Source organism: Lissotriton vulgaris, chromosome 3_2, assembly GCF_964263255.1.
Source record: "Lissotriton vulgaris chromosome 3_2, aLisVul1.2, whole genome shotgun sequence".
NCBI classification, from domain to species: domain Eukaryota; kingdom Metazoa; phylum Chordata; class Amphibia; order Caudata; family Salamandridae; genus Lissotriton; species Lissotriton vulgaris.
Window position 1 is genome coordinate 268631807 of NC_141690.1, and position 14384 is coordinate 268646190.

General features: G+C 48.6%; 1 protein-coding gene across 2 annotated transcripts in view; it reads left to right on the forward strand.

The window, feature by feature from the left end:
• Positions 1-13249, forward strand: part of LOC147725657 (zinc-binding protein A33-like) — a 108040-nt gene extending 94791 nt beyond the window's left edge. For both annotated transcript variants that reach the window (XM_086964564.1, XM_086964563.1), the window contains exon 5: positions 12346-13249. In XM_086964564.1, coding sequence (XP_086820690.1) covers positions 12346-12851 — 506 coding nt within the window. In that variant the 3' untranslated portion in view covers positions 12852-13249. The remainder of the gene's footprint in view (positions 1-12345) is intronic.
• Positions 13250-14384: the final 1135 nt, after the last annotated feature.

Consider the following 14384-nt stretch of genomic DNA (forward strand, 5'->3'; position numbering starts at 1 on the left):
GCACACATTTAGAGAAAGTATAAATTACGCTCCCAATAAACTTTCCTTTGTTTGTTCTTCCTTTTCCTTCCTTTTATTCTGCTTTTATTTACTTTACTGTTGCAATTACATTCTTTAAAACGACTTTTCAACCCTTTAAGTTTGTTCTTCCTTTTCCTTCCTTTTATTCTGCTTTTATTTACTTTAATGTTGCAATTACATTCTTTAAAACGACTTTTCAACCCTTAAACTGCTTTCTTGACGCTTAACAATCGTTTCCTTCCTTAAAACGAATACGAGTCTTCCCAACTCGTTAAAATGGCCGCCGACGTGGTGACGTCACACGCTAGCCAATCAGCGTGTGCGCATTCGCTTCTTTTATCCCGCGTCACAATCACAAAGACGCTGCGCGATCCACCTCTGCCGCTGCTGCGCGCAGTGTCTGACTCTCCAGTGCCAGAATCACCCTAACGCGCCTCTCATTGCTTCTGTTGCCGCACACGATTCCACGCGCCTCTCAGCTGACACGCGCTGCTTCGCAGTGTCTGACTCACCAGTGCCAGAATCACCCTCGCGCGCCTCTCACTGCTTCTGTCACCGCACGCGATTCCACGCGCCTCTCAGCTGACAAGCGCTGCTTCACACGGTAACACATTATTTTCCTCTTCTTCCTTTTTTAATTTAAAAGTTATTTACTTCTCACTCCGTCATTCCGCTCACCTACGTCTTCATCAATTTCACCCTCAGTTTCTCTTTCCAATTATCCTCGTCCTCCGTCTGTATCTTCTTTTCACTTCACTTCACTTCACTTCTTCTCTTCAAACTCCGTGGGTCCACGCAGAGTTGCCCAATCCTCCGTCGCCAAAATTGTAAAGACGGCTCTCAGTCAAGTTCCTTTATTAAGTACTTTATTGGCAACTCTGCTAAGCACAGCATAGACGATCACAACATGTCGCCGTTCCCTCATCAACTGTCCCTCCCTGGAACCCCACGCATGCACTCCTATTCTAAGAACACTCAAACATTCTAGCCAAGAATACTACAACACGAATACTACAACACAACACACAGTGTGTCAGTTACTCTCGCTCATCTCTTTGCAGTGCTGGGGTCTCTGGGCTGGGCAGTGATGCATATGAGGTCACACAGTGCGTCATTAACTCCCTCTCCTCCCTCTGCAGTCTTGCAGTTTTTGCTTTGGGCAGTGGCACGCCTGAGGTCACACAGTGTGCCATTAACTCCTGAGGTCACACAGTGTGTCCTTAACTCTTTCTCATCTCCTTGCGGTGCTGACATCTCTGGGCTGGACAGTGACACGCCTGAGGTCACACAGTCTGCCATTAACACACTCTCATCTCTCAGCAGTGCTAGGGTCTCTGGGCTGGGTAGTGATACATCTGAAGTCACACAGTGTATCATTAACTCTCTTTTCTCTCCCTGGAGTGCTTATGACTCTGGGGTAGGAAGTGAAATGACTGAGGTCACATAGTGTGTCATTAACTACTTCCTCTCTCTGCAGTGCTGGGGTCTCTGGGTTCAGCAGTAATGTGCCTCAAGTCACACAGAACGTCATTGACTCTCTCTTCGTTGTGCTGGGTCCTAGGGTTGGGCAGTGATACATCTGACGTCAAACAATGTATCATTAACTCTCTCCCTCTCTCTGCAGTGCTAGCGTCTCTGGCCTGCGCAGTGATATGTATAAGGTCACACAGTGTGTCATTAACTCTCCTCTCTCTCTGAAGCGCTGAATTATATGATTGAGACTGTGATATGGCTGCGGTCATGCAGTGTCTCATTACCTCTCTCTGTCCTTTCTCTGCAGTCCTGGGGTCTCAGGGTGGGACAGTGATGTGGATGAGGTCACACAGTGTGTCATCAACTCTCTCTCCTCGCTCTGAAACTCTGGGGTCTCCAGACTGGACCATTATACACCGCCTGTCTCACAGTGTGTCATAAACTCTCTCTGCTCTCTCTAAAGCGCTGGGATCTCCGGACTAGACAGTGATATGCCTAAAGTCACACAGTGTGTCATTTGCTCTCTTACCTCTCTCTGCAGTGCTGGGGTCTTTGGGCTGGGCAGTAATACCCCTGAGGTCACACAGTGTGTTATTAACTTTTTCCTATTTGTAGTACTGAAATCTCTGGGATGGGCAATGAAACGCCTGAGGTCACAGAGACTGTCATTAACTCTCAATCCTCTCTCTGAATTGCTGTGGTCTCTGGGCTTGACAGTGATACGTATCAGGTCACACAGTGTGTCATTAACTCTCTCCTCTCTGCAGTGCTGGGTTTTCTGGGCTGGGCAGTGACACGTCTGAGATCACACAGTGTGTCATTAGCTCTCTCTCCTCTCTGAAGTGCTGGGGTCTCTAGGCTGTTGAACAATACAAGGGAACCCAGGGCGCAATAAGCTAAGGACCGTGGGTAGATACTTATTTTCAAAAAACAGAGGTCCTTAGTAAGGAAGGGGAAATTCAGTTAATAAATATAGACTAAATAGAGCTATATTTTTAAGAATGCCCAGCCGGACACTTTAATTTGTTAATAGCAATAATACAAAACAGAGGGAATAAAACACAAAGTGTGATGAACGTGGGACACCAGCCGATGTCCGGCTAACACACTTGGGGAACAAACACAAGAGAAGGAATATTCAGGCAAAATCGGGTTATCTGACAATCAAAATTACAAAAAGATAATCCTCAGTATACACATATGCATGTTCAATTTGTGTGTTAACTATGCATTTAGTGCACTTGTTGTCAACGACGTTTCGAACCTCACAAATTATTGGTTCATCCTCAGGACAAAAATGATTGCCTAAAGAGTTGACAAGTAAGCTTGAAACCACAGTCGGGATAAGCTGAAAATCACTTTAACAAGGGTGGGTAATATTTCGAGTGAATTTCTAGGGGTGGAATCTACGTAAATATAAAGAAATCCAAGGGAACGATGCCTTGGTCCAAGGATCGGAAGTCAAAGAGGTGCAGGTCCACAATGGGGGTCCTTGCACAGTCCTTGCACAGCGTGAAGGCTGTCTAGAAATTCACTCGAAATATTACCCACCCTTGTTAAAGTGATTTTCAGCTTATCCCGACTGTGGTTTCAAGCTTACTTGTCAACTCTTTAGGCAATCATTTTTGTCCTGAAGATGAACCAATAATTTGTGAGGTTCGAAACGTCGTCGACAACAAGTGCACTAAATGCATAGTTAACACACAAATTGAACATGCATATGTGTATACTGAGGATTATCTTTTTGTAATTTTGATTGTCAGATAACCCGATTTTGCCTGAATATTCCTTCTCTTGTGTTTGTTCCCCAAGTGTGTTAGTCGGACATCGGCTGGTGTCCCACGTTCATCACACTTTGTGTTTTATTCCCTCTGTTTTGTATTATTGCTATTAAGAAATTAAAGTGTCCGGCTGGGCATTCTTAAAAATATAGCTCTATTTAGTCTATATTTATTATCTGAATTTCCCCTTCCTTACTAAGGACCTCTGTTTTTTGAAAATAGGGGTCTCTAGGCTGGGCAATGATAAGCCTGAGGTCACAGAACATGCCATTAACTCTCTCTCTCTCTCCTCTCCCTGCAGTACTGTTGTCTCTGGGTTGGAAAGCGACTGGTCTGAGGTCACACAGTGTGTTATTAACTCTCTCCTCGCTCTGTAGTGCTGGGGTCTTTGGGCTGGGCGGTGATACGCCTGAGGTCACAGAATGTGTCATTAACGCTCTGTCCTCTCTCTGCAGTGCAGGAGTTTCTAAGTTGGGCAGTGATACATCTGAGGTCACAGTGTGCCATTAACTCTCTCTCTGCAGAGATGAGGTCTCTAGGATGGGGAGTGATATTCTGAGGTCACACAGAGTATCATTAACTCTCTCCTCTCTGCAGTGCAGGGGTCTCTCGGTTGAGCAGTGATAGGTCTGAGGTCACACAGTGGGGTATATTTACAATAAAATTTCGGAGCGCGGTGTAACTCCAAAATTGGTAACACCACCCTCTCACATTTCTTAAACGCAGTGATGTGTCGTATTAACAAAAAAACAGCTCACCCCTGCATTTTCAATAGCGCTAAAAAAGCTGCCTAGCGCGAGCACAGGCACCCTTGCTCTGTATTGTAAGGGTGCCTGCCCTGCAGGGGCGATTGTTTGTGTGTAGGAAGGGACACCGCCCTGCACATAAACAATCTTTAAAGGCAAGTTGCTGTTTCTATGTGTGCTGCAGAATGCAGCACACATAGAAAGAGCAAAATATGAGGAGAAATGTTTAATTTCCCCTCGTATCGCCATTCTACGAACACCCATTGTATGACCCCTTTACGCTAAGCATAGCGTAAACAGGGGCCTTATTTATAAGGTGGCGTTAAGCCATGTTGAGTGGCTTGAAGCCACTTTGCAAATACGGAGAAGGGGATATTACCACCAGACCATCACTAAAAGTGATGTTCTGGTGGCGATATCCCTTTTTTAAATATTCCCCAGTGTGTCATTAACTCTCTCTCCTCTCTCTACAATGCTGGGGTCTCTGGGCTGAGCAGTGATACGTCTGAGGTCGCACAGTGTGTCATTAACTCTCTCTACTCTCTGCAGTGCTGGGTTTGCTGGGATAGCGGTGATACTTCTGAGGTCACACAGAGTGTCTTTAAATCTCTCTCCTCTCTCTGCAGTGCTGGGGTCTTTCAACTGGGCAGTGATACACCTGATGTCACACAGTGTGTCATTAACTCTCTCTACTCTCTCTGCAGTGCTGGGGTCTTTAAACTGGGCAGTGATACGTCTGAGGTCAAACAGTGCGTCATTAACCTTCTCCCCTATCTCGGCAGGGCAGGGGTCTCTGGGTTGGGCAGAGAGGTCACACAGTGTCTCAGTAACTCTAACACTCTCTACTCTCTCGGCAGTGCTGGGTTTGCTGGGCAGGGCAGTGATCCGTCTGATGTCACACAGTGTGTCTGTAACTCTCTCTACTCTCTGCAGTGCTAGGTTTGCTGGGATGAGCGGTGATACATCTGAGGTCACACAGAGTGTCTTTAAATCTCTCTTCTCTCTCTGCAGTGCTGGGGTCTTTAAACTGGGCAGTGATACACCTGAGGTCACACAGTGTGTCATTAACTCTCTCTACTCTCTCTGCAGTGCTGGGGTCTTTAAACTGGACAGTGATACGTCTGAGGTCAAACAGTGTGTCATTAACCTTTTCCCCTATCTCAGCAGGGCAGGGGTCTCTGGGTTGGGCAGAGAGGTCACACAGTGTGTCAGTAACTCTAACTCTCTCTACCCTCTCGGCAGTGCTGGGTTTGCTGGGCAGGGCAGTGATCCGTCTGATGTCACACAGTGTGTCTGTAACTCTCTCTACTCCCTCTGCATTGCTGTGATATTTGAACTGGGCAGTTATACGCCTGCGGTCACACAGCGTGTCATTAACTCTCTCTCTGCAGGGAGATTGAGGAGTGACACGCATGAGGTCACACAGTGTGTCATTAACTCTCTCTACTCTCTCTGCAGTGCTGTGATATTTGAACTGGGCAGTTATACGCCTGCGGTCACACAGTGTGTCATTAACTCTCTCTCTGCAGGGAGATTGAGGAGTGACACGCATGAGGTCACACAGTGTGTCATTAACCTTCTCCCCTATATCTACAGTGCAAGGGTCTCTGGTTTGGGCAGTGGTATGGCAGTGATACCCCTGAGGTCATATAGTACGTCATTAACTTTCCTTGCAGTGCAGGGGTTTCTGAGTTGGGCAGTGATATGCCCTTAGTCACACAGTGTGTCATTAACTCTTTCTCTGCAGGGATGCGGTCTCCAGATTGGGGAGTGATACGCTGAGGTCACACAGAGTGTCATTAACTCTCTCTACTCTCTCTGCAGTGCTGGGGTCTTTAAACTGGGCAGTGATACGCCTGAGGTCATACAGTGTGTCATTAACCTTCTCCCCTATCTCTGCAGGGCAGGGGTTTCTGGGTTGGACAGTGGTATGGCAGTGATAACCCTGAGGTCATATAGTATGTCATTAACTTTCCTTGCTGTGCAAGGGTCTCTGGGCTGAGCAGAGAGGTCACACAGTGTGTCAGTAACTCTCACCTCTCACCTCTCTCTGCAGTGCAGGGCTGGGCAGTGATACGTCTGCGGTCACACAGTGTGTCTGTAACGCTCTCTATTCCCTCTGCAGTGCTGGGATCTTTGGGCTGGACAGTGATACCCCTGAGCTCACACAGTGTGTAGGTAACTCTCTCTCCTCTCTCCGCAGTGAAGGGGTCTCTGGGCTGGGCAGTGATACATCTGAGGTCACACAGTGTTTCATTAACTCTCTATACTCTCTGCAGTGCTGGGTTTGCTGGGCTGAGCGGTGATATGTCTGAGGTCACACAGTGTGTCATTAACTCTCTCTACTCTGCAGTGCTGGGCTTGCTGGGCTGAGCGGTTATACGTCTGAGGTCACACAGTGTGTCATTAACCCTCTCTCCTCTCTCTGCAGTTCTGGGGTCTTTAAACTGGGCAGTGATACACCTGAGGTCACCCAGTGTGTCATTAGCTCTCTCTACTCTCTCTGCAGTTCTGAGGTCTTTAAAATGGGCAGTGATATGCCCGAGGTCACACAGTGTGTCATTAACTCTCTCTGTGCAGGGATGGGGTCTCTAGGATGGGGAGTGATAAGCTGAGGTCATACAGAGTGTCATTAACTCTCTCTCCTCTCTCTGCAGTGCTGGGGTCTTTAAACTGGGCAGTGATACGCCTGAGGTCACACAGTGTGTCATGACCCTTCTCCCCTATCTCTGCCAGTCAGGGGTCTCTGGGTTGGGCAGAGAGGTCACACAGTGTGTCAGTAATTCTCACCTCTCACCTCTCTCTGCAGTGCAGGGCTGGGCAGTGATACGTCTGAGGTCACACAGTGTGTCATTAACTCTCTCTACTCTCTCTGCAGTGCTCGGTTTGCTGGGCTGGGCAGTGATACGTCTGAGGTCACACAGTGTGTCATTAACTCTCTCTACTCTCTCTACTCTCTCTGCAGTGCTGGGATCTTTGGACTGGACAGTGATACGTCTGAGGTCACACAGTGTGTCATAAACTCTCTCTACTCTTGCTGCAGTGTTGGTTTTGCTGGGCTGAGCAGTGATACGTCTGAGGTCACACAGTGTGTCATTAACTCTCTCTACTCTCTCTGCAGTGTTGAGATCTTTGGAGTGGGCAGTTATACACCTGCTGTCACACAGTGTGGGATGTATGACATCACAACGCATGCTTTTACCACTCATGCTTTTACATCGCAACTTTTACAACGCATGCCTTTACAACGCATAGTGTTGAGGGGTGCTGGATAGTGAATAGTTTAATTTACTATTCAAACTCCAGTCCCCGTGGATAGTAGGGAAGGTGTTGGATAGTAAATTAAATCTATTCCCTATCATAGAGCGCCCCCCAGCGCAATGCGTTGTAATGGTTTGTGTTGTAAAAGTTGCGATGTAAAAGCACTGCGTGGTAAAAGTTGCGTTGTAAAGGATGTTTCCCCACAGTGTGTCATTAACTCTCTCTCTGCAGGGATGGGGTCTCTAGATTTGGGAGTGATACGTGTGAGGTCACCCAGTGTGTCATTAACCTTCTCCCCTATCTCTGCAGGGCAGGGGTCTCTGGGTTGGGCAGTGGTATGGCAGTGATACCCCTGAGGTCATATAGTATGTCATTAACTATCCTTGCAGTGCAGGGGTTTCTGAGTTGGGCAGTGATATGCCCGCTGTCACACAGTGTGTCATTAACTCTCTCTCTGCAGGGATGGGGTCTACAGATTGGGGAGTGATATGCTGAAGTCACACAGAGTGTCATTAACTCTCTCTACTCTCTCTGCAGTGCTGGGGTCTTTAAACTGGGCAGTGATACGTCTGAGGTCACACAGTGTGTCATTAACCTACTCCCCTATCTCTGCAGGGCAGGGTTCTCTGGGTTGGGCAGAGAGGTCACACAGTGTGACAGTAACTCTCACCTCTCACCTCTCTCTGCAGTGCAGGGCTGGGCCGTGATACGTCTGAGGTCACACAGTGTGTCAGTAACTCTCTCCTCTCTGCAGTGCTGGGGTCTTTAAACTGGGCAGTGATACACCTGAGGTCACACAGTGTGTCATTAACTCTCTCTAATCTCTCTGCAGTGCTGGGTTTGCTGGGCTGGGCAGTGATATGTCTGAGGTCACACAGTGTGTCACTAACTCACTCTCCGCTCTCTGCAGTGCTGGGGTCTTTAAACTGAACAAAAGGTTCAGGAAGAGAGGTCAAATGGATTATCCAACTTCATACATACAATTAAAATCGAAAGGAGAAAGAGAAGCCTATACATACATGAATTCAAAAAAGAGTTTTTTCAAATTTCAAAAACCATTATAGTTTATTACATATATTGAAAGTTAAAAAGAACAATTATGCTCAAGACAAGAATGTTGGTAAATAGAAAAACAAACATATCACAGACCAAACACGTGGCTTAACAAAAAACATTACATGTATAAAGGAACAACACAAACAAAAGTAATGTGTCCTTAAAGAATTATGGCCACAAAAAGCATTGACGGCGTTTTGACTGCTGAGTTACTGCACGGTCATCATCAGGACTTGAAGTCGCTTGAGCGTTACACAGCTTACTAAAAGGAAGACGGACAAATCATGAATTGATGGCTGTCAAAATAATTCCAGCTTGCGAAAGGCAAATTTTCGGAAGAGACACACCGTGTCCACAGATTGCAGTTCAATCAGTAAGTGGTGTCAATAGTCCACCCTCTAGTGCGCCCAATAAATCGGCTTACTGCAGATCTTTCCTGCCTGATGGTCCTGGTGATGACCGTGCAGTAACTCAGCGGTCGAAACGCCGTCAACGCTTTTTGTGGCCATAATTCTTTAAGGACACATTACTTTTGTTTGTGTTGTTCCTTTACACATGTAATGTTTTTTGTTAGGCCACGTGTTTGGTCTGTGATATGTTTGTTTTTCTGTTTACCAACATTCTTGTCTTGAGCATAATTGCTCTTTTTAACTTTCAATATATGTAATAAACTATAATGGTTTTTGAAATTTGAAAAAACTATTTTTTGAATTCATGTATGTATAGGCTTCTCTTTCTCCTTTCGATTTTAATTGAATGTATGAAGTTGGATAATCCATTTGACCTCTCTTCCTGAACCTTTTGTTAAGTATAGCAATTGTCTGTCCCTGGTTCAGGGTTGTTGGACAGCTCCTGTAGTTTGTAAATAATGGGGTCTTTAAACTGGGCAGTGATACACCTGAGGTCACACAGTGTGTCATTAACTCTCTCTACTCTCTCTGCAGTGTTGGGATCTTTGAACTGGGCAGTTATACGCCTGCGGTCACACAGTGTGTCATTAACTCTCTCTCTGCAGGGAGATTGGGGAGTGATACGTCCGAGGTCACACAGTGTGTCATTAACCTTTTCCCCTATCTCTACGGGGCAAGGGTCTCTGGGTCAGGCAGTGGTATAACAGTGATACCCCTGAGGTCATATAGTACGTCATTAACTTTCCTTGCAGTGCAGGGGTCTCTGAGTTGGGCAGTGATATGCCTGCAGTCACACAGTGTGTCATTAACTCTCTCTCTGCAGGGATGGGGTCCCCAGATAGGGGAGTGTTACGCTGAGGTCACACAGAGTGTCATTAACTCTCTCTACTCTCTCTCTGCAGGGATGGGGTCTCTAGATTGGGCAGTGATACATCTGTGGTCACACAGTGTGTCATTAACCTTCTCCCAGGGCAGGGGTCTCTGGGTTGGGCAGTGGTACGTGATACTGAGGTCATATAGTATGTCATTAACTTTCTTTTCAGTGCTAGGGTCTCTGGGCTGAGCAGAGAGGTCACACGGTGTGTCAGTAATTCTCACCTCTCACCTCTCTCTGCAGTGCAGGGCTGGGCAGTGATAGTCTGAGCTCACAGAGTGTGTCAGTAATTCTCTCTCCTCTCTCCGCAGTGCTGGGGTCTCTGGGCTAGGCAGTGATACGCCTGAGGTCACACAGTGTGTCAGTAACTCTCTCTCCGCAGTGTTGGGGTCTCTGGGCTGGGCAGTGATACATCTGAGCTCACACAGTGTGTCAGTAACTCTCTCTCCTCTCTCTGCAGTGCTCAGTGCTGGGGCTCTGGGCTGGGCAGTGATACGTCTGAGCTCACACAGTGTGTCAGTAACTCTCTCTCCTTTCTCTGCAGTGCTGGGGCTTTGGGCTGGGCAGTGATACGTCTAACTCACACAGTGTGTCAGTAACTCTCTCTCCTCTCTTTGCAGTGCTGGGGTCCCTGGGCTGAGCAGTGATACGTTTGAGGTCACACAGTGTGTCAGTAACTCTCTCTCCTCGCTCTGCAGTGCTAGGGTCTCTGGGCTGAGCAGAGATACGTTTGAGGTCACACAGTGTGTCAGTAACTCTCTCTCCTCTCTCTGCAGTGCTGGGTTCTCTGGGCTGGGCAGTGATACACCTGAGGTCACACAGTGTGTCAGTAACTCTCTCTCCTCTCTCTGCAGTGCTGGGGCTCTGGGCTGGGCAGTGATACGCCTGAGGTCACACAGTGTGTCAGTAACTCTCTCTCCTCTCTCTGCAGTGTTGGGGTCTCTGGGCTGGGCAGTGATACGTCTGAACTCACACAGTGTGTCAGTAACTCTCTCTCCTCGCTCTGCAGTGCTAGGGTCTCTGGGCTGAGCAGAGATACGCTTGAGGTCACACAGTGTGTCAGTAACTCTCTCTCCTCGCTCTGCAGTGCTAGGGTCTCTGGGATGAGCAGAGATACGTTTGAGGTCACACAGTGTGTCAGTAACTCTCTCTCCTCTCTCTCTGCAGTGCTGGGGTCTCTGGGCTGGGCAGTGATACGTCTGAACTCACACAGTGTGTCAGTAACTCTCTCTCCTCTCTCTGCAGTGTTGGGGTCTCTGGGCTGGGCAGTGATACGTCTGAACTCACACAGTGTGTCAGTAACTCTCTCTCCTCGCTCTGCAGTGCTAGGGTCTCTCGGCTGAGCAGAGATACCTTTGAGGTCACACAGTGTGTCAGTAACTCTATCTCCTCGCTCTGCAGTGCTAGGGTCTCTGGGCTGAGCAGAGATACGTTTGAGGTCACACAGTGTGTCAGTAACTCTCTCTCCTCTCTCTGCAGTGCTGGGGTCTCTGGGCTGGGCAGTGATACGCCTGAGGTCACACAGTGTGTCAGTAACTCTCTCTCCTCTCTCTGCAGTGGCGGGGTCTCTGGGCTGAGCAGAGATACGTGTGAGGTCACACAGTGTGTCAGTAACTCTCTCTCCTCGCTCTGCAGTGCTAGGGTCTCTGGGCTGAGCAGAGATACGTTTGAGGTCACACAGTGTGTCAGTAACTCTCTCTCCTCTCTCTGCAGTGCTGGGGTCTCTGGGCTGGGCAGTGATACGCCTGAGGTCACACAGTGTGTCCGTAACTCTCTCTCCTCTCTCTGCAGTGCTGGGTTCTCTGGGCTGGGCAGTGATACGTTTGAGGTCACACAGTGTGTCAGTAACTCTCTCTCCTCTCTCTGCAGTGCTGGGGTCTCTGGGCTGGGCAGTGATACGCCTGAGGTCACACAGTGTGTCAGTAACTCTCCTCCTCTCTCTGCAGTGTTGGGGTCTCTGGGCTGGGCAGTGATACGTCTGAACTCACACAGTGTGTGAGTAACTCTCTCTCCTCGCTCTGCAGTGCTAGGGTCTCTGGGCTGAGCAGAGATACTTTTGAGGTCACACAGTGTGTCAGTAACTCTCTCTCCTCGCTCTGCACTGCTAGGGTCTCTGGGCTGAGAAGAGATACGTTTGAGGTCACACAGTGTGTCAGTAACTCTCTCTCCTCTCTCTGCAGTGCTGGGGTCTCTGGGCTGGGCAGTGATACGCCTGAGGTCACACAGTGTGTCAGTAACTCTCTCTCCTCTCTCTGCAGTGGTGGGGTCTCTGGGCTGGGCAGTGATACGTCTAAAGTCACACAGTGTGTCAGTAACTCTCTCTCCTCTCTCCGCAGTGTTGGGGTCTCTGGGCTGGGCAGTAATACGTCTGAGCTCACACAGTATGTCATTAACTCTCTCCTCTCTTTGCAGTGCTGGGGTCTCTGGGTTGGGCAGTAATACGTCTGAGCTCACACAGTGTGTCAGTAACTCTCTCTCCTCTCTCTGCAGTGCTGGGGTCTCTGGGCTGGGCAGTGATGCGCCTGAGGTCACACAGTGTGTCAGTAACTCTCTCTCCTCTCTCTGGAGTGCTGGGGCTCTGGGCTGGGCAGTGATACGCCTGAGGTCACACAGTGTGTCAGTAACTCTCTCTCCTCTCTCTGCAGTGTTGGGATCTCTGGGCTGGGCAGTCATACGTCTAAACTCACACAGTGTGTCAGTAACTCTCTCTCCTCTCTTTGCAGGCCTGGTGACTCTCGATCCAGACACAGCTAATCAAGACCTGGCCCTGTCGGAGGATGAGAGACGTGTGAGTGATGCAAAAGGACCCCAGTCCCGGCCGGACAGTCCCAAGAGATTCACTGGCTGTTTCTGTGTGCTGGGGCGGGAGGGCTTCACCTCGGGGAGGCATTACTGGGAGGTGCAGGTGATGCAGGAGAATATGTCGTATGTGGGGGTTGCCCAAGAGTCTGTGAAAAGGAACAATGGTATCACAGGGTCATTTGGGAAGGGGGTCTGGGCTGTGCACCTGGTGCATAATGGCAGGACCTGGGCACTCACCTCCCCTCCCACGCCCCTGTACCTCCGCCAGAGCCCCAAGAAGCTGGGACTCTACCTGGACTACGAGGGGGGGCTGCTGTCCTTGTACAACGCAGACACCTGGGAGCTTCTCTACACCTTCAATGGCACCTTCACTGGGAGGGTTCACCCTTTTTTCATGGTCTACTTGTCAGACCTACTCCTGGTGTAACACAGCGGTCCGCCCGCTGGGCTCTCACCGGGTGGTGGGTTGGGGGTTGCACCCCTACTTCAAGCTACTGACAGACCTCTTCTTGTGGGTCAAAGCTCCACCCCCTCGCCCCCCTCGCCCCCCCCCCCCCATCTCAACATCAGTGAGACACCAATCTGAGCCCAGAGTGGAGGTGTGGAGGGTGTTGGGCGGAGGGTGGGTTTAGTTGGGGGTGGGAGTGGTGGGCTATGCATGCTGGATGGGTTGAGGGTGCAGCTCGACCGCCTCTCGTGACCTGGAAGCCCTTTCCTGTCTGCACGAGGGACTGTCACGAGGGACACGCGGGACTGTCACATGCATGTTTTTGTAACTTACTGGATGTACTTTGCTCCTTCTTGTCACTTGTAAACATCAGTATTGCTCGCCCGATTTCTTTTTTTTTTTTATTTCTGAAATTCTTTATTGTATATAGAAAAATATAATTTTACATACATGGAAGAGGCTTATACATGAGTTTGTACATTGTTCCATGTTCTGGAGGGCAGAGGTTTCATGAGCAGAGAAAGCAGCTCGCAGGAACATTACAGACAGTTGCTGCGTCTCCCTCCGGCCGTGGGTTTGTTTTGAAGAATAAAATTAGTTCTAAAATGTCTTTTCTGCCTGGACTCTGATCCCAACAAGGAGGTGGAAGGGTGTCCTGGAAATCCTAGACTGAGAGTCCGGGATGCAAATAAATCTGATGTCTCCTCTACGTAAGTGTGTGTGTGTGTTGCGTGTGTGTGGGTGTTCGTGCATGTGTGCGCGTCTAGCGCCAAGAAGCCACGTATGCTGCAGTGCGTTTTACCAATAATACAGGCTCAACGTGAATCCGAGTTTGACAAATTGCTTTTTGTACAGCGCTGCATTGTTGCGTCTCGGCTTCATAGAGCTGCACTCTGACATGTGGCCAGCTTCCAGGCTCCTCATTGGTGGCCTCATGTCCATGTGACAGTGACATCTGCTGCCTCTCCTTACAACTATTGCAGCAGTCCCTGTTCATACAGAGCCCATACACTGCTGCAAGCTTCCTGAAAAGCCACCGGGCTCCTTTTAATGCTTAGACTTTCATAAGTCAGGGGGGGGGTCAAACAGTCAACACTTACTCCTGCAAGTCTAGTTCAAGGGACACACGTGTCACTCACAAGAATGACATATCAGACTTTGGCCTCTCAGATACAGAGTGAGGACTGTAGAAATCTTGCTGTATATATATATATATACTTTGGCAAAGTAAGGTATAGTGTGCAAAGAGTCCAGTGGATCCCCAGAGGTATAGCAGAGGCTAGGTAAGCACCTACAGCTCTCTTGATGGTAGGGTGGTCGAGCAGTTAGGCTTATCCAGAGGGTGTGTTAAGGATTTATTCTATTCACTCAATCAAGACTGAAGGCCCACACCCAGAGACTGAATCCAGACCAATTAGCTATGTATTAAAAAGGTATACTTAAGCTTTATTTTACAAGCAAGCAGGACTTGGCACAGGTATGTCAAATATACTTTCAAATGCACTGGCATCA